Genomic DNA, 25623 nt, shown 5'->3' on the forward strand with positions numbered 1-25623 from the left:
ATACAATTATTGCCCTCAAGTACAATCTTAAGTCCATTCTTACACATAAGACTAGCGGATACAAGATTTTTCCTAATATCAGGAACATGAAGTACATTGTTCAATGTAAGCTTCTTTCCGGAAGTAAAGTTAATCTCCACCACTCCTCTCCCGGCAACCATCACTGCATCATTGTTCCCCATGAGAACAGTTTTTCCTTTCTTTTCCACTTTGTAAGATAAGAACATAGTCTTGTCATTACAAACGTGGATTGTGGCACCGGAATCAAGCCACCAATCAGAGGATTTAAATGCAGCCATGTTAGTTTCGGTAATCATGCCAATTTGCAATTCCGAGACCATAGCACATATGTCTTCGGATTTCTCTTCAATGGTATTGGCATTGTTGGTGTTCACTTCTTCCTTTTTCTTCTTGTATCTGCAGTCATTTTGGCGATGGCCTTTCTTTCCACAAAAGAAACAATTTCCAGAAAATTTCTTTTGGCCATTACCTGCCTTCTTGAACTTCTTGTTATTTTTGACTTTGAAGTTCTTTGAAAACTTACTCGCTTTGGCAACATTAACTTTAGAGGAATCAACATTTTTGTTCTTGGAATCACGAGACTTAGTCTCTTCTTCTATTCTCAATTGTTTTTGTAATTCCTCCAAAGTTATGTCATCTCTCCTATGAAGGAGTTTCTTTCTATAACTATTCCAACTTTGAGGCAATTTAGCAATAATTGCCCCCACTTGGAATGATTCAGAAATCTCAACCTTCAATTCATGAAGCTTAGTAATAATAACTTGCAATTCATGTATTTGATCTAGAATGGACTTGGTGTCAACCATGACATATTCTAGAAATTTCAAGATAAGAAATTTGTCCGTACCTTCCTTCTCAGTTTTGTATTTGTATTCGAGAGCGTTCCAAATCTTCACCAGAGACTCCATCGAGTTGTAAAGATCGTAGAGCCTATCGGAGAGAGTGTTGAGAATATGACCCCGGCACATGATTTCATCATCTCCTCGCTTCTTCCTTGCCGTCTTCAATTCTTCAGAATCATCCTCCTTTGGTTCAGGAAGTGGCTCCAATTTCGGATCAAGTACATAGGCGATCTTAAGCACGGTGAGAAGAAAGAACAACTTTCCTTTCCAGCGGGTGAAGTTGGTACCATCAAAACGATCAAGTTGAACATTAGGATTGAGGAAAGACGTCATGTTCTTCTCAACCTCCATTGCAGCAAGTTTAAAACCTTAAAGATTGTTGGAAATTCGGATTTGGGAGGATGAAAAGAATAGAGAATTCAGAAAGAAGGGTTTGAGGCGTATAGGAATACTTTCCTTTAAGGTTTTATTTGCCCTCACTTCTCAAAGTTTGCTAACGAGTTCTAAATGGCAAATTACCCCAAAGATACAACAAACCCTTGAACACAATATCCAGCAAAAAATATTGAGTTCCAGAACAATGTGTGTCATCTGTATTTTCTGAAGTCCATCATATAAAGACAGGGATGCATCCATCCTCTTTAAGTGTTACAACCTTTCACATAAAGATACATTTTCAATTTGATGGTTATCTTTTATATGCTGATGCACTTATAACAATAGTTATTTCTATTGTTAATAAGTGCTCAGATATGTGAGAAAACATATCACAAATAGATATAATGGTTCGAGACCTTTTCAGATCACTAAAACACACGAACACATTTTCCGTCGAAGATTTGCACTACAGCGCTGAGTATTTTAGTTTGGAATGCTCGGGGTTTGGGGAGTCCCCGAGCATCCGACAAACTCCGGATGCTTAATCAGAATTTCTCTTCAAGTTTGGTTTTTATTTTAGAAACCAAACTTTGTGGTTGAGCTGCCAGTTCTCTTAAGGGAAGTTTGAGTTTTGAATGAGGGCTTCATGTGGATTAAGTGTTGGTAAGAGTCGTGGTTTGGTGCTTATGTGGGGTAAGGAATGGGTGGTGGACATTAAAAGTTTTTCTAAAGGCTATATTGATGCTCTTATTCAGATGCCGGATGGGAAGAATTAGAGGTATACCCAGGTTTTATGGCCATCTTAATAGGAGTAAACGAGCTAGTTCATGGGAGCTGTTATGCCATCTTCATGGTATGTTTTCCTTTCCTTGGCTTGTTGCGGGGAACTTTAATGAAATTCTCCACTTTTCGGAGAAGGTGGGGGGAAGTGACAGAGTTTATAATGAAATGAATTCTTTTCGGCAAGTTATTAATGATTGTGAACTAGTCAATTTGGGATTTATTAGGCCATCCTTGACTTGGAATAATCGTCATGATCTTCTGAATAATGTTTAAGAAAGGATGGACCGATGCTTAGTGAATCCGGGATGGAAGAGTTTGCTTCAAAATGCTCGAGTGTTTCACACCGATTTTTTTGGGTCAGACCATAGGGCTATTCATTTGGATTTGGAGTATGGTTGTGATTCCGATGATCGGGATATTTAGTGGTCTCGACGGGTTACATTTGAACCGTTATGGCTGTCAAAACCAGAATATAAAGATGTTATCTTGATGTCCTGGTGTCGGGAGGATATTCGTAGGATGGTAGTCTTTTGATTGAGAGTCTAGACCGTTGTGCTTCGGCTTTATGGCTGTGTGTTACAGTCTGGTGAGACTATTACTACTTAAATAAAGCTGGACCTTATAATTGGGCCTAGGTAGTATTCATATAGTTTATATTTTTGTATTTTTGGTGATCTACTGGTTTATTAGGGTGATAGGCGATCGTGATAGCGTGAGAAGTGGTAAGCACTTATAACCGTTTGTTGGGTTCTGTGAGATCATGTAGAGAGGGAGTGAAAGAGAGATTCGGTTATGGGATTTATATGTCCTATGTATGTTTTCACGTTTTTGATCATTCTTGAATACAAAATTCTATTTGTGCATTTCCTTGTTGTCCTCTGTTATTTTTGCGCCACTTGACCAGGAACCATAGCTACGGGGACGCGGGCGGGGTCGAGCAGCTGCAATTCCACCGGAACCTAACAGTCTGGTATCAGAGCCAGTTGCGATGGTGGAGGAGAGGATTCAGCGCTTGGAACAGCAGTATGAGTCCTTGAGCTCTGGGATGGAGCAGGTGTTGAGGCAGATGATGGAGTTAACGCAATCGGCCCGGACTCGGGAAGAGTCCACCTCAGTGAATCAGGGCCAACCACGGAGGGAGGCTACTGGGGGAAATCACGCTCGGGGAGAAGGGAACGGGGGTTTCCAACCCCGGTCCACCAAGCTGGATTTTCTGAAGGATGATGGAGTGGACGATCTGACGGCATGGTTGCTACGAGCGGAGTAATACTTTGAATTCTATGACATTCCGCCGATGGAAAGGGTCCGACTAGCCGCTTTCCACTTGGAGAACGAAGCCCAATTATGGTTCCGTCGACTAAAGGATATGAGGCGAACCGTTTCTTGGGAGGACTTCAGAGAAGAACTAGTGGATCAATTCAGTTCCACCTCGTTTGAGGATGCATTGGAGAGCTATGCAAGATGTGACAGAAGGGAACGGTCTAAGAATACCGGGCGCAATTTGAGAAGCTATTAAGCAAAGCTGGTTCGCTCACGGAGAAGCAGGAGGCGGATTGCTTCATCAGTGGGCTCCGTGAACAGATCCGGGCAGATGTGAGGGCCAGGAGACCGGTGACCCTTTCTAAGGCCATTAGACTAGCCCGCTTGTATGAGGGCCGGGCCCAAGAGGAGAAAAAAGAATGGAAGCCCAGCCCATTTGTGAAGAAGGGTCTAGGGACGTTTACCCACACAACCACCCCTGGAACTTTCTCGAGCAACACAGAGAGTGTGGCGGTTCGGCGTTTTTCGCCCGCAGAGCTGAAGCAAAGAAGAGAACGGGGCCTTTGTTTCCACTGCGATGACAAGTATACGCCCAACCATGAGTGCAAGAGACTGTTCTTTATCGAGCTCCTCAGAAGGGAAGAAGCGGACGAGGAGGCGGACGGAACTGAAGAGGAGTTTCCAATCACTCTACATGCTCTGGCCGACACAACCACACTACCAACCATGAAGGTCATGGGTAAGTTAGGAAGTAAACTTCTCTTTGCTTTGTTTGACTCGGGGTCAACCCACAATTTTTTACACGAGAGGTTTAGTGGGGAGGTGGGGGTGCCCATTGAAAAGAAAAAGGGAAAACAGATTGTTCTCACTAATGGACAACGTTTTGGCCATTTTGGGTTTTTGTAAGGGGGTAGACATATGGTTGGGAAAAGAGGAGTTCACCATTGATTTTTATCTACTAGAGATGGAAGGTATTGATGCCATTTTAGGGGCGGAATGGTTCAAACCGCTGGGTAAGATCGAGTGGGATTTTGCCAGACAAACAATGGCGTTTCATGTTGGGGATAAACGAGTCTTGTTAACAGGTGGGCTTGGTTCAGAGGTGAGGGCAGTGAGAGGGAGCACCTTACTCAAGAGTGCTCAACAAGGCGGTGAGGAGAGTGTTCTTTTTTACTTGAAGATGAGTGACGAAGGGACATCGATGGAGGATAATAAGGTAGATGGGACGAATGGGAGAAACTCTTCCCGGCAGTCTTTGCAAACACAGTAGGAGTACCTCCCGTGAGGCCACATGACCATAGAATTGTGTTGGAGGCCGGTAGCAAACCGGTGTACATGCGACCCTACCGATATCCTTATTTCCAAAAACAGGAAATCGAGAGGATGGTAACCGACATGTTGGCTCAAGGACTGATCCAGCCAAGCCGTAGCGCATATTCATCCCCAGTACTGCTGGTAAGAAAGCATGATGGGACATGGCGATTCTGCGTTGACTATAGGCGATTGAATAAGGTGACAGTGAAGGAAAAATTTCTAATTCTTGTCATTGAGGAATTGTTGGACGAGCTCCACGGGGTGAGGTTCTTCACAAAGCTAGACTTGCGATCCGGGTATCACCAAATCCGGATGCACAAGGATGACATTGAAAAAACGGCTTTCTGAACCCATCACGGACACTGTGAGTTCATGGTGATGCCATTTGGCCTCACCAATGCACCCTCGACATTTTAGAATTTGATGAATGACATCTTCAAGGGTCAGCTGCGCAAGTCTGTTATCGTATTCTTTGACAATATCCTAGTTTACAGCTCGACGTGGGAGGACCATCGGGAGCATGTCCGCCAGACACTAGGAATTTTGCAGCAGCAGTCCTTGGTTGTGAAGAAGGAAAAATGCAATTTTGGGAGGCGGGAAGTGCGGTACTTGGGGCATGTAATCAATGAGAATGGGGTAGGGATGGATGAGGACAAGATCAAAGCTGTGGTGAATTAGCCTCTGCCAACGACACTGAAGGCCTTAAGGGGATTTCTGGGGCTGTTGGGGTATTACAGAAGATTTGCCGCCTATTATGGGGTCATTGCTAGACCATTGACAGACCTGTTAAAGAAAAATAGCTTCAGCTAGACCATAGAGGCGTCTCAGGTATTTGAAAACCTCAAGGCAGCTCTAACTAAGGCTCCCTTACTGGCTTTGCCAGATTTCTCTCAGTCTTTTATAGTCGAGTGTGATGCATCCAAATCAGGCATGGGGGCTGTGCTGATGCAAGTGAATCAGCCGATCGCATATTTCAGCTCAGCGTTACGGGGAAAGGATGTTTTGATGTCCGCCTACGACCGCGAGCTGTTTGCCTTAGTTCTTACCGTCAAGCATTGGCGACCGTATCTTCTAGGAAGAAAATTTATTGTCCGCACAGACCATCGTAGCCTTAAATTTCTATGGGATCAACATATCATTACGGACACCCAACAAAGGTGGCTAATCAAACTCATGGGCTACAGTTTTGACATCGAATACAAGCTGGGGTGACACAACGTGGCTGCCGATGCACTCTCCCGTTTAGAAGAGGTGGGAGAACTGCATAACATCACACTGCCAGACCTGGTGTGGTGGCGGACTCTACAGGATGAACATGAGGACTTGGAAGAATTACGGGAGCTGAAGAAAAAAATCGAGGCTGAGGAAGCGGTGGGACCATGGGAAATTAGTCAAGGGGTTGTATTTGTCAAGGGGCGTGTGTATCTGCCACCTACTTCGACTCTCATTCCCACAGTATTACAACAGTTCCATGGCATGGGGCATGAGGGTTTCTTAAAGACTTGGCACCGCTTAAAAGAGGTATTCTTTTGGAAAAACATGAAGGCTACAATTAAAGAGTGGATTAAACAATGCGACGTGTGTCAAAGGAACGAACGTGACCAACAATCCCCGGCTGGACTGTTGAATCCCTTACCTATTCCAACCCAGGTGTGGTCTAAAATATCTATGGATTTTGTGGAGGGGCTTCCTAAGTCTCGTGGCAAGACGGTTATTTTTGTAGTAGTGGATAGACTGTCCAAAGCCGCCCCTTTCTTGCCATTATCCCATCCTTTTACAGCTTCAACGGTGGCTCAATTGTTTTTTGACCAAGTTTTTCACCACCATGGAATGCCAACGTCGATCGTTTGTGACAGGGGTGCGACTTTCACCAGTAAGTTTTGGCAGGAACTCTTTTGGCTTCAAGGGACTAACTTCAATTTTAGTTCCTCCTACCACCCCCAGACGGACGGCCAAACTGAGGTGGTCAACCGAACCCTCGAAATGTATCTCCGTTGCTTCTGTTTCGCTCAGCCCCAAGACTAGATGAAGTGGCTTTCGTGGGCTGAATGGTGTTACAACACCAGTGTGCCTTCCACCACTAAACTCTCTCCTTTTGAAGTGGTGTATGGTCGACCCCCACCAACCTTGCTCTTTTATGTGCCGGGCACGGCTCGGGTGCAAGTTGTGGAAGATGAGTTGCGAAACAGGGATGTGTTGTTGATTAGTCTCAAGCAGCGCATCCGCGAAGCCCAGAATCGCATGAAACAGGTTTATGATCGCCACCACAAGGACGTAGAGTTTGCCGTGGGGGATTGGGTGCATCTCCGCCTATAGCCTTACCGCCAACACTTTGTACAGCGCCGGGTGACTCATAAGTTGTCTCCACGTTTCTTCGGACCATATGAGATTGTGACTCGCATTGGAAAGGTGGCATATCAACTGGACTTGCCGCCCTCTAGTCGGGTACACCCGGTCTTTCATGTTTCCATGCTTCGCAAAAAGCTTGGGCCAGTGGACACGGTTGGGGCCGACCTTCCAGCGTGGGAACCTTCACCTGCGGATATCCGCGCTGCCGTCCTACAAACTCGAAAGGTGGGTGATACTCATGAGTTTTTGATTCAATGGCAAGGCAAACCACAAGAAGAAGCTATGTGGTTAACGGCCTCAGAACTGCAAGCTGACTTTCCTACTTTTCAGCCTCCTTGAGGACAAGGATGTCGTGAGGGAGGGGGGTACTGTTACGGTCTGGTGAGACTATTACTACTTAAATAAAGCTGGACCTTATAATTGGCCTAGGTAGTATTCATATAGTTTATATCTTTGTGTTTTTGGTGATCTACTGGTTTACTAGGGTGATAGGCGATCGTGATAGCGTGAGAAGTGGTAAGCACTTATAATCGTTTGTTGGGTTCTGTGAGATCATGCAGAGCGGGAGTGAGAGAGAGATTCGGTTATGGGATATATATGTCCTAAGGCCTGATGTATGTTTTCATGTTTTTGATCATTCTTGAATGCAGAATTCTATTTGTCCATTTCTTTGTTGTCCTCTGTTATTTTTGCGCCACTTGACCAGGAACCATAGCTAGACGGGGCAGAGCAGCTGCAATTCCACCGGAACCTAACACTGTGGAGTAAGGTGGTGTTTGGCAACATTCTGAAGAAAATCCTTGAAGCCCAAAAGGAGCTTGCCTGGTTGAATAATCTTACACTTGGACTGATCATAAGAGTCAGATTTTAGAGGTTGAGAAGGAGTTAGATTGATTGCTTGCTCTTGAAGAATATTATTGGAAGCAAAGGGCACATTCGGAGTGGTTAAAAGGGGGTGATCGCAATACAAAAATTTTCCATGCGGAGGCTTCTCAAAGACGTAGTAAGAACACCATTGTGGGGGTTAGAGGATGGGAATGAGCTTTGGGTGAATAAAATTGAGAAAGTGGTTGCCATTCTAGAAAACTATTTTACGGAGATTTTCTCTATTTCTCTTCTGAATCATGATAGTATGGCGACTGCAATGGTGGGGTGGAGAAGGGGTTAACGTCAGAGATGTGTCATCTTCTTGATCTCCTCTTCACGGCTGAGGAAGTTAGGAAGCGATGTTTAATATGGGACCGTGGAAAGCTCCAGGTTCGGATGGATTTCATTCGGGCTTTTTTAAGATAATTGGAATCTCTTAGGACTGGATGTAACAAAGTTATTGTTAGTACCGGTTTGAGTCTTTTAACACTTTATAAGATAATATGAATAATGTAGAAACATAAAATAAAAGAAACACGAGAGAAATAGTATCGCGGTTCGGTAACAACTTACTCCGCGGGGTTATGCCCAAATGATGAACAATCCACTAAGAACTCTTTTACAATTCAATTGGACTTAATCTACCTGAGACTCCCTCTCTAAGAAGACGCCTATGAACTTGCAATTTTCCAATGGACTTGTACAGCGAGATCCCCTCGACTTTTTAACATTGGAATCCCTCCAACTAAGTTTTTCTCTCAAAAACACTCGAATCATTTCTCTTGAATACAAATGATCACCTCTCACACAACCCAGCAAAACTAATCAAAAGGTTTATAGAGATACAAGAGACTCTTTGAATAAATAAGCAAAAATGATAACAGCTTGATGACATCTTCAATTAATTCGTTGAACCAAATCTGTTGCAGATTCTTGTTACAACAATAACTGCAACATAGCTGTCACGGTCAACTTTCTCAAAACCATCAATCTGCTTTAATTCTGAAACCTTCTCGAAACTGATACATGAACCTGGACACGTTCTTGGGAGGCAGAGGAAGATCATCCAGCTATGAAATGTCCATCAAATATCAATCAAATCAATTTATCATCTTTGGATCAATAGTTGACTTTCAAAAATAGAAACTAAAATAAGTTTTCAGATCTTTCAGAAACCTTTCATAAAGAACTTGCCAGCTGCACATCTATTCTCAACCACAATCAACCATTATCAAAATAATGGCAATCACACAACGAATAGAATCAATACAAAATTCAAGAAACAAACCCAACAATCAATACAAAATTCGGGAAACAAATCCCAACAGCTATGCTTATTTTGAAAGCGTTCCAAATCAATGAGGTCCCTCAATGAAACTTATATGTGTTGATTCCTAAGATTAAAACACCGAAGAGGGTTTTGTATTTTTGGTCAATTAGTCTTTGTAATGTGGTTTATAAATTCGTTACTAAGACTGTGGCAATAGATTGAAGACGATGCTTCCAATGATTATTTCCAAAGAACAAAGCGCGTTTGTGTCGGGAAGACTTATTACCGACAACATTGTTGTGGCTTTCGAAGCGTTACACACTATTCGTGAGAAAACATGAGGTAAAAAAGGTTTGATGGCCCTTAAACTTGATATGAGTAAGGCCTATGATCGCGTGGAGTGGTCTTTTCTTGGTGTTGTTATGGATAGATTGTGGTTTTCAGCCAAGTGGATTGATAGGGTCATGGATTGTGTTTTGACTACAAGCTTCTCTTTTCTAGTTAATGGTCGGTCGGCAGGGAAAGTTACCCCATATCGGGGTTTAAGGTAAGGGTGTCCATTATCGTCGTATCTTTTTCTCCTTTGTGCGGAGAACTTTTCGGGGTTGCTAAGACATGCAGAGACGTCCGGGTCTTTAAGGGGGGTGGCTTGATCTCTTCGAGCTCCACGAATTAATCATCTTTTCTTTGCAGATGATAGTATTATTTTTTGCAAGGCCGAGGTGGAATGCTTTACCAGGATTAAGGAGACTTTGGAGACATATGAGAAAGCATCTGGTCAAGTTATCAATTTTCAAAAAAGTTCGGTTTGTTTCAGTCCAAATTTGGACGATGGTCGGTGGGGCTCAATTCTTGAAGTTCTTAACCTTCCCCATAATTCAGAGCATGATTCTTATTTGGGTCTTCCTTCAGTTTTAGGCCAAAATAAGAAACGCGTGTTTGACAAGATTAGAGAGCAGGTGTGGAGGAACTTACAAATGTTGGAAGGTAAATTCCTTTCTGTTGGAGGTAGGAAAATTCTCATTAAGGCAGTGGCCCAAGCCGCCACCACCAATGCCATGATAATACCTTCCACTTTGTGTGATAATATCCAATCACTTATTTCTAAGTTTTCGTGGGGAGGTTGCAAGGAGGATAGGAAGATCCACCAGATGCGATGGAGTCTTTTATGTCGAGCTAAGGGTGAGGGTGGATTGGGTTTTCGAGATATGGAAGGTTTCAATAAAGGTCTAGTAATTGCTATGCAAGGCTGGCATATTGTTACATGTCCGAATTCTTTTATGGCACGTATCCTGAAAGCAAAATACTTCACATCCTCTAGCTCTCTAGACGTGCCAGTTGGATATAATCCATCGTATGTGTGGCGCAGTATAGTTTAGGGAAGGGAGTTGTTAGGTAAGGGGATTCGTTGGAAGTTTGGAGATGGGAACTGCATAAGAATTTTTTCGGACCCATGGATTCTACACCCTTACACATTTCTTCCCATTACAAGATCCACCCCGGCAATCAAGGACTTGAAGGTATCGGATTTATTACAGGGCTTTCGGTGGGAATTGCATATGATTGAAGATACTTTTTGGGACGTGGATCGGGATGTTATTCTGGAGATTCTAATGGGTTCCCATCGACGAGAAGATTTCTTGGTGTGGCACTTTGATGACAAAGGGAATTATTCTGTCCGGTCAGGATATCAAGTGGAGATGGAATGTCGGGATGTTTCTAGTAGCAGCGGGGTGTGGATCATAGATGGTGGTCTCGTCTATGGAAGCTTCGGATTCCTAATAAGGTAAAAATTCAGCTCTGGCGAGCTTTTCATGAAAATTCTTCCAACCAGGGCTCATTTAGTGAAGCATAGAGTGAAGTGCTCAAGTAGTTGCCCGAGATGTGGAGAAGAGATGGAAACCGCAAGTCATCCTCTTTGGTACTTTCCTGCTGCATTAGAAGTGTGGATGAATTCAGCTATTTGGACTCTGGTAAGTTCTTTTTCTTCCGGGCCGTTTGCTGCTTTATGTTTACATGCGGCTAGTCAGGCTAAGGAAGAGGAATTGGATATCTTCTGTATGATTACTTGGAGTTTATTGCTTGATCGAAATGGGAGGGTGTTTGCTAATAAGGCTATGGCTCCAGTAGATGTGGTTAATCGGGTAAGACAGGTGTTAAGTGATTATTTGAGTGTTCTTTCGGTGGATTCACGGGCTGCAAATGTGCCGACTTCAGCAGCTAGTAATTGGCGTCCTCCGGTGGCTGATGTGGTCAAGATAAAAGTTGATGCAAATGTGCATCAATCATTGAATGCAATAGGCCTTGGAGTGGTGATTAGAGACAAGGAAGGAATTGTTTTTGCAGCCATAGCAAAGAGGATGGATAGACGTTTTTCCCCTCATATAGCAGAATGTTTTGCAGCAAGAAAGGGTGTGGTGCTGGCTGAGCGTCTTGGCTTTCACGAGTGGATCCTTGTATTAGATGCTATCAATGTGGTCCGCGCCATTCAGGGGTTTCCTCGTCGTGGTTCTTAATCAAATATAGTCGCAGATTTTTAAGATTGTGTCTCTAGAGTGCAAAATGGTATTGTTTGTCATATTTCCCGTTATGGGAATACAGTGGCCCACTTTCCAGCTAATTATATTTTTCGGTTGTCTACAAATCTCTTTTCTGTCGATGGTACTGTTGATGTTTTCTGTTGTCTAGCTAATTTGTATAATCTTTCCAAATTAATTTAAAGTTTCTAGTTTTCTCCTTAAAAAAAAAAAAAAAAAACAAGAAGAACAACTCCATTTTATTTGATATTCGAGAAAAAATTTGTGGTTGTAGAAATATTATAAATCACAATTCCACATTTAACTTTCACCAGAGTTTAAATTAGAGTTGCAAGTTTGGGCGGGACTAAGACCATTTGTAATGTAAATGTTAATGCTTTAGCATAAAAAAATATGATATCATGGTATGTTATTTTTATTTTTGCTCAAATACATCATGTTATTTGAAATACTAAATCTACTTTTTTCTATAATTATTAAGCTTTAGAAGTTGTAAAAGTAACTTTTTATTTTTAAAATAATTAGAAAATACTAAAGTTGCATTGGTTACATGAAAAAAGTAAATATTTCAACTAATAGTAATCAAATGCTAAATTTCTGATATGATATACTTGGTGGGAAATTAGCCACAAAGTATAACATATGAGAAATTTGACACAACAAATAGCATTGCATTGAAGAGTATTTTTTGCACTTAAATGTTAAATTTACAATTGACACATTAATTATAGCATTGCATTGAAGATACTCTAAATAGACAGGCCTGAGGTCTTTCATGTTGGCCCTCGCGCAGTCTAAATCTTTAGATTGGGATGGGTCGAGGTGTTGAGCCTAAAAATTTATTTGGCCTGGGTCGGGCTAGCCTAGACACCATTTCTTTGAAAATTTTTTAAAATACCCTATAAAGTTTCAGGGCGGCTTAACTCGGCCTTAAGCCTGTCAAACTTTAAGGTTGGGTTTGGCCTAGCCAACCCTCCTTTTTAAGCCTGAAATTTCCATTCGGGCCACCAAGCCTGCGATGGGTGGGCCGAACTTTCACCTTTAGCTCAAATCCTCATCCCGAAATTTTAAGAAAATATAATAAATTAAATTTGAACAAAAAAAAAAAATTCATGTGATTTGATAGGACATAACAGGGATAGCTCTTAAATTGGATTAAATAGTAAATAACATAGGATGTCTTTGTTTCTTGTATGAAATCATATGAAATCATAATCTATGAGTCGTTTTCTCATGGTAGTTTCCTTTTTTTTTTCCCCTTGCATAAGTATAATAGCTTAGTTGGGATATTTCTTACAGATTTAGATTTGGTTGAGGAGATCCAAAAAAAAAAAAAAAGAATTATACTAAGTTGATCTTTGTTTTCTTATCATGTAGTTTTGCTTGGAGGTCCATTTTCCTTCTGTTTTTATTTATTTTTTTGTTCATTAACAAGATCCTTCCACATTTATTATCTAGTTTCTTTCTTCCTGTACAAAAGAGTGAAGATCTGCTGGATACAAAAGAAAAAAGAGGTGTTGTGTTTTTTCAATTTTTTTTTTTCTCCAGCAACCCTTAGTTACATACCTCAGTCATATAGAAATGTAACCATGTTTCTTTGAGTTCAGCTGGCTTCACCAACTCTATCCCTCCAAGTTCATCAGGGAGCCAATCTTCAGCATACTCGCAGCCACCTCCTTTGGCATCTGCCCCAATGTTCATCCCACAGAGCTCCGAAAGGGTGGACCCAGGTACTATCAAGTCAGGCTTTCCCTTCGGCATGGTGACAAGGGATGGATTACACAATGGAACGCAATGGATGGAGAGTTCTCAAAGGGAAACCAAGAAAAGCATGAACTATGATCCTCCTTTGCTGCATAATGACCTTCAGAACCTTGACTTATACAAGCCTGTGATGGGTGGATCACGGGATCATTTGTCCGCAGACTTCCCTGCCTGTACGTCTGGACGCCAGACGCAAGGGTTGTCAGCAGCAGATGAGTTCCCACACCTGGATATTATCAATGACCTGCTTGATGATGAGCACGGTGTCGGAAAGGCATCCATTGTAAGCTCAGGTTTTGAGCCCCTAAGCAATGGGCCAAACCCCTTAATTCGGCAGTTCTCATTTCCCGGCGAATTGAGTGTAGCTGATAATGTGGGATCCTCTACTAGTTCTTGTAGGTTTGAGCGAACACGTAGTTATCATGATGAACGATACCATAGGAGATATAGTGCTCCAGGAAGCCACTATGAACCGGTTAGGGAATTCGTTCCACAGACTAACCCTCTACCTTATGTAAATGGGCAGATTGATGGCTTGATTCAAAACCAGTGGCAGATGCAAGGTTCTGATATGTCTTTAGTTGTAATGAGGAACGCAGAACATGACGGTTATGTTAGGAATAGTGTCCTAGAAGTATGAGATGTAATAGGATATTTATTATTTAATTAATAAAAGAGTTTATTCATCATTTTATGTGCATATATTTATGAATATTTTATGAATATCAAATGAAAATTCCGTGATTGTTTATGTAACCTTAAACATAGTATATAAGTGTTATATACGAGAGGATAGTGTTTAAGAATGATAATCAAAAACATTGTTCATGATGAATTTAATTAAAGTTCAGAATCCTTACTTAAAACATTATTAATACATGTTATTCCCATTTAGAATGGAACGGTGTTATCCGCACTGTTAATATGGCGAGATATTGAATGAGTGTATTTCGCATAATAAGATTATGTGGAACAAGGACAAAGACACAATATGAATTTCTAATAATTTCCGTTAAGCATAGAAATTCTAATTGAGTCTACCGATGGTTATATATAGGATGATCTTAATCCTGAGTTCTTAACAAACTCCTATTTATGGATTTATGTCTTTTGATTTACTCGGTACGGATTCTGAGACCCTGAATCCTATTCCTTGTATTTTGGAGACATAATGAAATAGGTAGCTGGGAATGTTATAATACGAGATGGAATCCATTCCTTCTTGAGAAAGAAGTAGATAAATAATTCTCTTGAGTGTTGATTCAGTACTTGGATTAGTAAGAGTGCTCTGGTTCATGAATGTGTTTTATGAATCACTATCCATTAGAGAATCAATGGTACTCAAGGATGCAGATATAATTAGAGAGGTTAACGGATTCTACCTGACTCTAATTATGAATTATTTATGGAGGATTGATCTATATGTAATGACTATATCAAATGGACACTTCGTAGTTTAGAAGTAATTAATGTCTATAATTTCGAGAGTTCAATTCCAAGTTTATAGTGGAGTAACTATTGAAATTAATATAATTAATTAATTAATTAAAGTGTTTAATTAATTATTAATTTTATTGGAGCTCGGGATTATAGGTCCATAAGTCCTCGCGTCGCCCTTGTAATTCTACCAGACACAAAGGGTAAAATGGGAATTTTAGAATTACGAAATTCTAAAATTAAATACTCAAAAAATAATTAATTGAGAATTTATTATTATTTAAATAATGTGATTATTTAAATTTAAATTTGAACACATCTAGATTTATCCATTTAAACTTATTTGATAAGTTGTTCAATTTAGAATTCAAATTAATTTAAGTTTGACTTAAATTGGAATTTGAATTTGAGTCAAAATTGGACTATAGGATAAATGATGATTTTTCTCTTCCTTTTCTATCAGAATTGGCGCCACACACAGGGTTAGAAAACCCTAAGGGTGGCCGGCCACATTAGGGATAATGTGAGGAAATTTTGTTGTTCAAAAATTCAAAATTGGAGATAGGGATTTGATTCTGTTTTGAAGTTTGACTTCTACTCTTTAAATATGAGAATGATAGAAAATTGTGAAAACAATTTTGACACAATTTTTTGATCCCTAATTGTTGGTGGCCGAATTTCTCATTGAAGAAAAAGAGAGTAAAAATATTTTTCTCCAAAAATTCCACATCGTGCATGCGTTGGTGTTTGTGGAAATTCGAGTGTTTAAGAACCCTGTTTTGTCTTATGTGTGCCCACACACATGTCTACGTGGAATCTAGGAATTGACGTGGAAGACTTTGGTATTCTAAACACCAAGATTGGAGCAAGGACCGTTCGTGGTCAAAGAACTCAAGATATCATCCGAGTCGGCTTCCAGGTATTTTTACGGATCGAGTTCTTGATATATAAATTAATGTGATTAATTTATTCGTGCATAAATTAATATAATCTATAGAGTATCTCAAAAGTTTTATGAAAATTTTTGTTATACACGATCCGCCTCCCCGCCACGCTTCCGCACCCGAATTCAATTCGGGAACCAGCAGGTTCCTGTTAGGCAAATAATTCGCACTCTTCGAGTCAGTGCCCAACTCCACAATAGGAAATTTACTTCATTCAACATAATTCCCAATTACAACCCTCAGCCTTTTATATTTTCTTCTCACCAAATTTCCCAGAAATGGAAAATAACACAATATCAAAAATGGTAATAACAGAAAATGGTTATGGAGTAAGGGAAGTAGTGCGCCTCTTCAACGTTGCTCAGCCATCACAAAATCCCTCAACCAGCGTGGCTTCACTCGCTTCCTGACCTCAACCCACCCCTCTCCAGCATTCTCTAATTCCCCTTTGGCTCCCTTGTTAACCTCCGATGCTAAACGACCTTCCCCTTCCGTCATTTCTTCCTGGGTGCCATCCAGGCCTTTTTCCCTTTGGGCCCCAGAAACAACCCACTTGCTCATCCTTTCATGGACTTGATTAAAGTCCAACAACACCTTGGTATCATTTCCCCCTCCCTAAAAAATGACCTTGTCCTCAAGGTCGGGGATGTCATATACTTGACTGAAAGCATGGAGCTCCTCCCAAGTGGCATCTTCGGGCGGGCTATGTGACCATTGCACCAAGACCTGTTTCTGTGTTTTGTGTTGAACTTCAGCGATCCTTCCCGCCAACACTGCCATTGGAGTAAGCAGAGGTTTATTAGCAAGACTGAGCTCCGGCAAGGGGTAACTAGCTACGGATCTGTCCCCTCTGAAAGCTTTCAACAACGAAACATGGAACGTTGGGTGAATTTTGCTTCCAGCAGGTAATTCAAGGGTATAGGCCACTGGTCCAGCGGTGGCTATAATCGAAAAGGGCCCAAAATACTGGCGGCAAAGCTTGGAGTTAAGACGAGCCGCCACGGTGGTCTGGCGGTATGGTTACAGCTTTACCAAGACTAAATCCCCCACCATAAATTGGATGTCACAACACCTCTTGTTGGCCTGTTGTCGCATTCGGTTTTGGGCGTGCTCCAAATTCTGCTTGAGTTGTTGTAGGATCGAGTCCCGAGTCAATAGCTCGTCCTCCACTGCCTGCGCTGAAGTAGCCCCACGCGTGTATGTCAGAATAGATGGTGGAAGTCTGCCGTATACAGCTTGAAAGGGGGTCATGCCAATAGCCGAGTGATGACTCGTGTTGTAATGGTATTTGGCCCAACTGAGATAGTGACTCCACTGCTTCGGGTTCTCGGATGTAAAGGCTCGGAGATACTGTTCCAAGTACCGGTTTGTGACCTCTGTTTGTCCGTCAGTCTGCGGATGATACGAAGAACTCATCTTCAGCTTGGTTCCCATTAACTTGAAGAGTTTCTTCCAAAAAGTACTTGTGAAGATAGGGTCACGGTCCGAGACCAGAGTACGCGGCATTCCGTGCAACTGAATCACCATGTGAGTGAAGAACTCGGCCACTTTTGAAGCCGAGTAATTTGTTGGAAGGGCTCCGAAGTGGGCGTATTTAGTAAAGCGATCTATGACCACCAATATGGCTGTGTTGCCTCTTGAATTGGGTAACCCGACTATGAAATCTAAAGCCAAATCTTCCCATACCCTCTCCGGCATTTCGAGGGGCTGAAGTAGACCACCCGGAGCCGCTGTGGAATACTTAATGGTTTGGCAGGTGACGCACTTAGCGACAAACTCCTTCACATCCTTTCCCGTCCCCTTCCAAAAGAAATTAGCACTGAGCCTCAAAAAGGTTCTCTCCACTCCTGCATGACCGCCCACCGGTGTTACATGAAACTCTTGTAGTAGCAGGGCTTTCAAGTTGGAGTCCTTACTGATTAGAAATCTTCCTTTATACATCAGGATTCCATCCCGTATATTGTAGCTAGGATCCTCCAATGTCCCTTCACGTAAGGTGGCCTGCAACTCCCTGAGATCCACACAAGCTTGGTTGTCCCGGAGTAAGTCATCCAGAATTCCATACCTGCCCGTTGAGATGGCAGCCCGGAGCTGAAGGTGAGAAGTGTCATGGCAACGTGACAGAGCATCCGCCGCGGCATTAGCAGACCCCGCCTTGTATTCAATGGAGAACTGATACCCCATCAGTTTCCGGACATAGTGTTGTTGTTCGGGAGTTTGGATAACCTGGGTGAGGAGCTCCCAGAGGCTCTTGTGATCTGTACGTATGATGAACTGCCTCCCAAGAAGGTATTGGCGCCATTTAGCTACTGCTTCGACCATCGCCTTTAGCTCTCTCTGATAAGCGGAGGCTCCCACCATGCGAGGACCCAATTTTTTACTAAAATACGCCAGCGGGTGGCCTTCCTGCATTAAAACTCCCCCTATGTCGGTATTAGATGCATCAGTCTCCACAATGAAAATCTTTGAAAAATCTGGTAAGTGTAAAACCGGGGTGTTTGTCATGGCCCTTTTCAGTTTTGCAAAAGCTTCCGTCGCCTCAACCGTCCACTTGAAGTTATCCTTTTTTAGCAACTCCGTTAGAGGCGCTACGATCGAAGCGTAGTGAGCGACGAATCGCCGGTAGTACCCTGTAAGACCAAGGAACCCACGTAACTGTTTAAGGTTCTTTGGCTACGGCCAATTCGTCATCGCCTCAATTTTTGAAGGGTCTGCCCGAACTCCCTCCCGGGATACAAGATGGCCTAAGTATTCAATGGTGCTCTGGAAGAAACAACACTTATTGCCCTTTTGCAAAAAAGTTATTCTCAGACAAGCACTGCAACACTAGCTTAAGATGCTCAGCATGTTCCTCTGCATGTCTACTGTACACCAGGATATCATAAAAAAAAAAACGATGACGAATCGGCATAGGAAGGGCTTAAAGACTTGATCATGGTTGCTTGAAAGGTGGAGGGCGCATTAGACAATCCGAATGGCATCACTACGAATTCGTAATGCCCCTCATGTGTTTGAAAAGCTGTCTTATGCACGTCTCGGTAATCCATCCGGATTTGGTGATAGCCAACCCTAAGGTCCAGTTTTGAGAACATTGCCGCTCCCCCTAGTTCATCTAGGAGTTCATCAATGGTTGGAATGGGGAATCGATCTCTAATTGTGATCCCGTTCAGTACGCGATAGTTGACACAAAACCTCCAAGAGCCGTCTTTCTTCTTGACCAACAGAACTGGGGACGAGTAGGGACTGTTACTGTGGCAAATGAACCCACAATCCAGCATTTCATTGACCAACTTCTCCATGATGTCCTTCTGGAAAAAAAGATAGCGATATGGCCTCACATTGACGGGGGTCGATCCCGGCTGTAGGTGTATCCGATGGTCGTAATTTCGGATGGGCGGCAACTGCATAAGTTCCTCAAAAACTTGCTGAAAGTGTTTCAAGAGTCCTTCTCCTACTACCGACAGTGTCTTCTCCAGTCGTTCCACCTCATCAGCCCCTAATTTTCTGCTCTCCTCCTTCAAACTAGACGTGGTGGTCAACCTAAAGATTCCCGTGGGCTCCCCTTCTAAGATCAAGGCGCTCAGTTGCGAGAAAGTGACCTGTTGCGCAGTCACTTTAGTGTTTCCTGCCAACTTAACTGGTTTGCCTTTCCACTGAAAGTCCATGGTGAGTGCACTGTGATCATGAAGGCACGGCCCGAGTGTTCGTAGCCACTGCATTCCTAGGACAACATCTAATCCCCAAATGGGAAGCACATATAGGTCCAACTCAAATTGGTTCCCTTGCATCTCTAGTCCCACCCCTGTACATTTCTTTTGACACACCAGGTGTTGCCCATTCCCCATGTAAACTTTGAACCGCCTAGTCCCCTCCCACTTAAGGCCTAATTTTTCCACTAACACCTCTTGGATAAAATTGTTATTGCTGCCAGTATCAATGAGTACTTTCAAACTTTTCTTGCCATGCCTAGCCATTATCCTAAATATACTAGGATTCACAGAATTAGAAAGGGTATTGAGACTTACTTTAATTTCCTCCTCCTCTGCGAGCTTGTCCTATTCCAGCTCTATGTCCTCTTGTTCATCAGCTCCCTCTTCATCCCCACACATAAGTAACACCCTGTTTCTGCACTTGTGATTGCTGTGATACTTTTCATCATAAGTGAAGCACAATCCCTTGTTCCTTTTCTCCTGCAATTCCGCCTAAGATAAGCGCTTGATTGGAATCTTGAACCCCCCAACGGGTTGATTTCCGGACCGTGTCACCATTATGCCCCCCGTAACACCTTGTGTGTTCGGATTGGACGCGATTGAAAATCCCCCCTGACTACCCTGAGCCGGTGTGTCTAGCTGCCTGTAGCCTTCCCTGTGTTGGGGAATCATGAGGTCTTCATTCCTATCCTTGACAATTGGGCCTTAGCCATAGCATCAGCCAGATCAAAGGGCCTTGCCATCAGAATTTCACAATGAATGTCATTTTTTAAGCCCCAAATGAAAAAAATTGAGAAACATGGCTTCGGATACACCTGTAATACGAGTCATGAGGTTCTCGAATTCTGCTCGATACTAAGACACCTTCCCAGTATGTACGAGCTTTGCGATTCTCCCGAGCGGATCATCGTAGATTGAAGCCCCAAATCTCTTGCGTAGTTCATGGAGGAACACCTCCCAACTCGTTAGTGCTCCGCCCTTCTCCATCCACTAGTACCACATTGAAGGCTCTCCGTCCAAGTGAAACGCCACTACCACCAGGCGTGTGGCTGGCTCGACTTGATGCAGACTGAAAAACTTATTGATCATGTAGATCCAATTCTCCACCTTCGTTCCATCGAAACGCGGTACATCTACCCTTAGAGTCTTCAGAAGTACCGTCATGTTGCCCGAGTGAACTTGCTGTTCAATTCGCGGTCCGCCAGCATGGCTAGCTTCCGCTACTGTACCATTAGGCCCCGCCGTGACCTCCGCCTTTGAAATCGGATCCCGTCGCGACTGAGGGAGCTGAGACAATCGCTGATCTGTACTCGCCATATGCTGCTCCAAAAGTGAAGAAAACTTCAAGAGATGTTCTTCCGCATGCTATTTGAAGCTTGCTTCCATGGCCTTCATCAGCTCTGCAACTTCCTCGTTCCTCATCGTCTCTCAATGAAAGCACCAATGTTAGGTAAATAATTCGCACTCTTCGAGTCAGTGCCCAACTCCACAATAGGAAATTTACTTCATTCAACATAATTCCCAATTACAACCCTCAGCCTTTTATATTTTCTTCTCACCAGATTTCTCAGAAATGGAAAATAACAAAATATCAAAAATGGTAATAACAGAAAACAGTTATGGAGTAAGGGAAGTAGTGCGCCTCTTCAACGTTGCTCAGCCATCACAAAATCCCTCAACCAGCGTGGCTTCACTCACTTCCTGACCTCACGCGAATCAGATGACCCCTCTCCAGCATTCTCTAATTCCCCTTTGGCACCCTTGTTAACCTCAGATACTAGACGACCTTCCCCTTCTGTCGTTTCTTCTTGAGTGCCGTCCAGGCCTTTTTCCCTTTGGGCCCCAAAAACAGCCCACTTGCTCATCCTTTCATGGAAAAGTCCAACAGCACCTTAGTATCAGTTACCCATACTATAACCCAGAGTATTCAAATTTGGCATGTGGTGTGAACTACGGAATGTTCCGGCCTTCAAATGGGCACTAGAGGAAGGAATGTCGGAGTTTGCCCATAAATTAACGGGTTGTTGTAATAATGTACTACAGGAAATTGTTGGTTCTCATAGATTTGGAGTGAGGTTGTAAGCTTTTCACAAGAAAACATTTTGTAAAGAGTGCTTCTTTGTTTCCAGCCATTTCTTATAAGTTGCTAGAAAATGAGGCTTTGTTTGTCCCTGGGTTTTCGGCGAATGGTTGAAAAGGGCAAGGTTGAAATAGAACGGCTATACTTTTAGCCGCAATTTGCGGCTGCGGTTTCTCCTTTGCTTCCATTTGATGCTGCTTGGTGCAGGTCCCGACCTTGCTACTTTGCCATGCACCAAAATAAGTCTGTTGTATACCTCAAAGCTCTAGTATAAATTTATTCAAGTAATTAGATAAACTGTCTAATTTTGGGACAAGTTTAAAATCTCTCCTTTTTCTTAATATTATGATTATATTAATCAATGCAATCTTCAACTAGGCGGCGGTCAAAATATAAAGCTTCTGATTTTGTGAGTGTACAAAGTGACTTTAATGCTCGAAGATGTATTTCTATGATCTCCCGATCCACAAATGAAAAGACCCGTACAAAATTTAGAAGGAGCTGGTCACCATCAAAATCCATGGCGTCAAGGTCACAACTAGCGCCGCACAGGGGAGCGAGGCCCGTCGGCAGTGAACACACAGGGTGATGTCGCTATAGTAGTTGTATGTGAGTGATCTTATTTTAATTTAGCACTCCTATATGTTTTTTGATCGTCAGATTTGATCAAATGATCTTAATTAGCATACTCTATCAGTAAGGAATTTTGACTCACTACCATAGGTGTTCCCAAAAAATAAATGAAACATAGGAAACACATGACATGTCCTCATGAACGATGAAGTGAATTGTTTATTTAATTATTTCTTTTCCATAGGAAAAGATGCTGATTGGTAGGACTATGACATATATTTATTATCTTTGCTCTCGCAGTAGGAATATTTGAAAGTGACTCTTTGCTTATTCAAAAAAAAAAAAAAAAAAAAAAGAAAGTAACTCTTTTTAGGTGTTTTAGGTGACTATGTGTACATTCTCTTGAAGTTATTTGCAAGGTTGTTGAGCATTTATAATACTTGTCCATTAAGCTTGAATCAGCAACTCTATTTCGAGTGATTTCTCAAACTAATATTCTATATTTTCTTTGTTATTTTTATTGCTCTTTGTTAAACATTAATAAACTATTAGTTAATTTCCCTACTGCTCTTGTGCAAGGTGGATCCCACAGAAAGTGACAAACTATTACTTATTTCACTCACCAATTTCTACTTAAATTACTCTGACGAATTTTTACATTTGCTTTGCCCTTTTAAATATTTTCCTATATGCTATATATTATTTAGATGTAACACGCGGCTTGGAGATTCTGAATAAATAAATAAATAAATATATATATAAGGAAGTAAAAGATTAAAATTTTCATGTCCAAATCAAATGTAATAATCTTAATTAGTATGCAGTGGCTTCATGTTGTTTCTCACATTTTGTTCTTTATAAAAATTTTGTTTTTGCAGCAACTACAAGGGAAAAGACGATTTTTTTTTTATTCCCTTATTACACAAAACTAGTAGAATTTACAGCAATACATACATAGTCTTAAAATATGTATGTATATAAGTGATTTTAATGGTTACTATATTCACTTATTACACAAAACTAATTACAACAGTACATAGTCTTGAAATATATATATATTGATCATGGTTGCAACTATTGAGTAGTTGATAAAAATGTGTATCGATTAACTAGATTGGATTTTTTATCATGTCATATTATTAAATTTTTATATTTAATGCATAACTAATGATTAAAAAGTAACCTTTGAAAACTAACTTAAAACAAGGGCCAATGTGGAGTCAAATTATTTGCTCGAATAGAAACGAATACTTAAAAACTTACAACGCCGGCCTCTTCATGTCTGTTGAATATCTTGGATTTCACATGCTCGTTATTTTCCTTCTTACAACGTCGTTTGGGGCTGGAAACTGGAAAGTGAATATTGTCCTTTAACACACAATTTTCTAACCATATGAAATGGTACAAAATTGATTTTCCCATCCAATATGTGGGCAAATGCGAACAACTTAACTTCAAATCCGTTGAACAAGTGACTAGGAGGCTCTATATTTTTGCCATGTCAAATATAATTTTGACTTAGATTAATTTGAAAGATCCGCCTACCTATATATAATAAACTAACTAAATTCCACTAATTATAGGTCAAAACAAGTACAAAAATACTTATCCTGATTAGAAGGTAATATATTTAAGTGTGGAAAACCTTTGTATACCGGTTCAAACTTTCCCTCTTGTCCTTGCTTATTGATTCATTCAAGCTTGTTGAATATTTAATATTATATATATACATATATATATATATAGATGAGAAGAAAAATAAGAAAAAACCAAAACGCAACAGTCAACAGTCAAATTCTAACAACATAAAATATATATACAGCTGAGAAAGGATATAATAAAAATATGGTATCACCACACCCCTATAAATACTATAACTACTCCTCGCATGAACTAATTGTTCATATACTTTGTTCAGCTAACTAATTTTTGATACTAGGTACGTATTTCTATCATGGGGCTTCTAAACATAGCTTTGGCAATTCTGCTTCTCCTTGTTCTTGTACATTCGGAACAAAGCAGTGCTAGTAGGGTACTGAATGATCACAAGGAAGGGCTAGTAAAGGAGGAGAAATTAGGGTTAGGGTTTCAGTCCCTACCGAGGGGTCCGGTCCCTCCATCTGGGTCGTCCGGTTGTACCTACATCCCCGGGAGTGGAGGACCGAACTGTCCGCTTGGTGAGAAGCACTATGCCGGTGATCATGCCACCGGTTATCCACGTCACATGGTCCGGCTTGGTGTGGCTGCTAGTAGAGATTAGGTTCAAGAGAATTATCTTTGTTGACCATTATATCAACTTAGAAGATTAATCTTGGCCCTAATTGTATTTGTGTTGTATAGGCCTTTAATACAATAGTTAATAAATAATTTTTGATTATTTTGTCCCCTTTTTATTTGGTTGCTCATCCTTTTTGTACATTAATCTAATGTATTCTTTAGTCTCTCATTCTTAAGATGTGATAATCATTAGTTGTTTCTTGTGTAAGAGAGAGTTCGTAAATTTGACGTTACTAATCAATAATATTGTCTGATTCATAACTTTCAAAAAACTTTTCTTTTTTGGCGAGTATATAATAAATACTGGTTTATAGCATATATTAATGTCTCTATTGTGTGCTCAGAGGTTAAATAGGTAAAATTTTTCTAAGATTTAATTCAGATACATTAAAGGTTGGTTTCATGGAGAAAGGGAAACAATTTTGATTTATATACCAAGGTGGGAAACTTTATTTTGACCGGAACTAGTCAAATTATTCGAGCTACCAAATTAGCATTTGAATATCTAAGAAAAGGGCCTTTTACTTTCAATTTATTCTTTCAATATGATGTAGATATGACATCATGTTAAGTGTCTAAGCTGAAATTCGCATGTGTTTTGCGTGAAATGGTTGCCCTCAGCTGTAATTAGAGCACCATCATCATTTATAGCATTTTCTTGACTTATATGTAATGCAGCGGAATGAGTAGAATGAGATTTTACCAGCTTAATTCGAACGGAATATGAGACATGTAATCCTAATCTACCTAAAAGAAATCCCACAAGAAAAAAAAATCTCTAAATTAGAGAGAAAACACTCAAATTTTATATTCAATTATCAAAATATTCAAGTCTCTTAATATCATTTATATATTTTGTTCTTTATGAATAAATTTGTATGTGTTTTGGATTATTGGCAAAGAATTTTAAAATGGTAATGGATTGAGATTTTCTCAATCTGCAATTGTGAATTGAGCATTGCTCAATATACATAATTCACCGATCCGAATTATAATATTATATGTATATATATGTGTTTATATATAATTTTTAAATAACTATATACGTAACTTATTTTTTTTCAATTATATAATTCATATATATATATATATATAATCCAAGTATATAAGTATAGAATCTCAATTCTTTCTTCTACTATAGATTAGTACAAAGTCCAAGCCCAAATTAATATCTGGGCGTTGATTTACTTTAAAGTAATGTTGATGATTGATGAAGA

The 25623-nt window shown here is 40.9% G+C and overlaps 2 protein-coding genes across 3 annotated transcripts; both read left to right on the forward strand.

Moving 5' to 3' along the window:
- Positions 1 to 9440: 9440 nt before the first annotated feature.
- Positions 9441 to 11600, forward strand: LOC112091193. Its single transcript, XM_024164183.1, has 4 exons — positions 9441 to 9631; positions 9824 to 10438; positions 10577 to 10870; positions 10919 to 11600. Exons 1-4 carry the CDS (start codon positions 9441 to 9443, stop codon positions 11598 to 11600), a joined length of 1782 nt encoding a protein of 593 aa, XP_024019951.1.
- A 1859-nt stretch (positions 11601 to 13459) lies between these two features.
- On the forward strand, positions 13460 to 21498 carry LOC21400428 (TNF receptor-associated factor homolog 1a). Of its 2 annotated transcripts, none has more exons than XM_010095978.2 (2): positions 13460 to 13997; positions 21382 to 21498. In XM_010095978.2, exons 1-2 carry the CDS (start codon positions 13516 to 13518, stop codon positions 21458 to 21460), a joined length of 561 nt encoding a protein of 186 aa, XP_010094280.2. In that variant the 5' UTR covers positions 13460 to 13515; the 3' UTR covers positions 21461 to 21498. The 2 variants fall into 2 exon arrangements, with proteins under 2 accessions (XP_010094280.2, XP_024019946.1); XM_024164178.1 differs by having other exon boundaries at positions 13460 to 13994; positions 21379 to 21498.
- The last annotated feature ends 4125 nt before the right edge of the window (positions 21499 to 25623 follow it).

The sequence above is a fragment of the Morus notabilis genome, unplaced genomic scaffold (assembly GCF_000414095.1).
Source record: "Morus notabilis unplaced genomic scaffold, ASM41409v2 Scaffold363, whole genome shotgun sequence".
Taxonomy (NCBI): Eukaryota; Viridiplantae; Streptophyta; class Magnoliopsida; order Rosales; family Moraceae; genus Morus; species Morus notabilis.

What these genes read in the sequence shown, in the direction of transcription:
- LOC112091193 (XM_024164183.1), top strand. Translation starts at nt 9,441, where the DNA reads ATGGCCCTTAAACTTGATATGAGTAAGGCCTATGATCGCGTGGAGTGG. An exon ending in ACCCCATATCGGGGTTTAAG is followed by an intron (nt 9,632 to 9,823) that starts GTAAGGGTGTCC and finishes ATGCTTTACCAG; the next exon opens with GATTAAGGAGACTTTGGAGA. An exon ending in CCAGTTGGATATAATCCATC is followed by an intron (nt 10,439 to 10,576) that starts GTATGTGTGGCG and finishes TCCCATTACAAG; the next exon opens with ATCCACCCCGGCAATCAAGG.
- LOC21400428 (XM_010095978.2), top strand. Translation starts at nt 13,516, where the DNA reads ATGGGTGGATCACGGGATCATTTGTCCGCAGACTTCCCTGCCTGTACG. An exon ending in AACGCAGAACATGACGGTTA is followed by an intron (nt 13,998 to 21,381) that starts TGTTAGGAATAG and finishes TAGTATCAGTTA; the next exon opens with CCCATACTATAACCCAGAGT.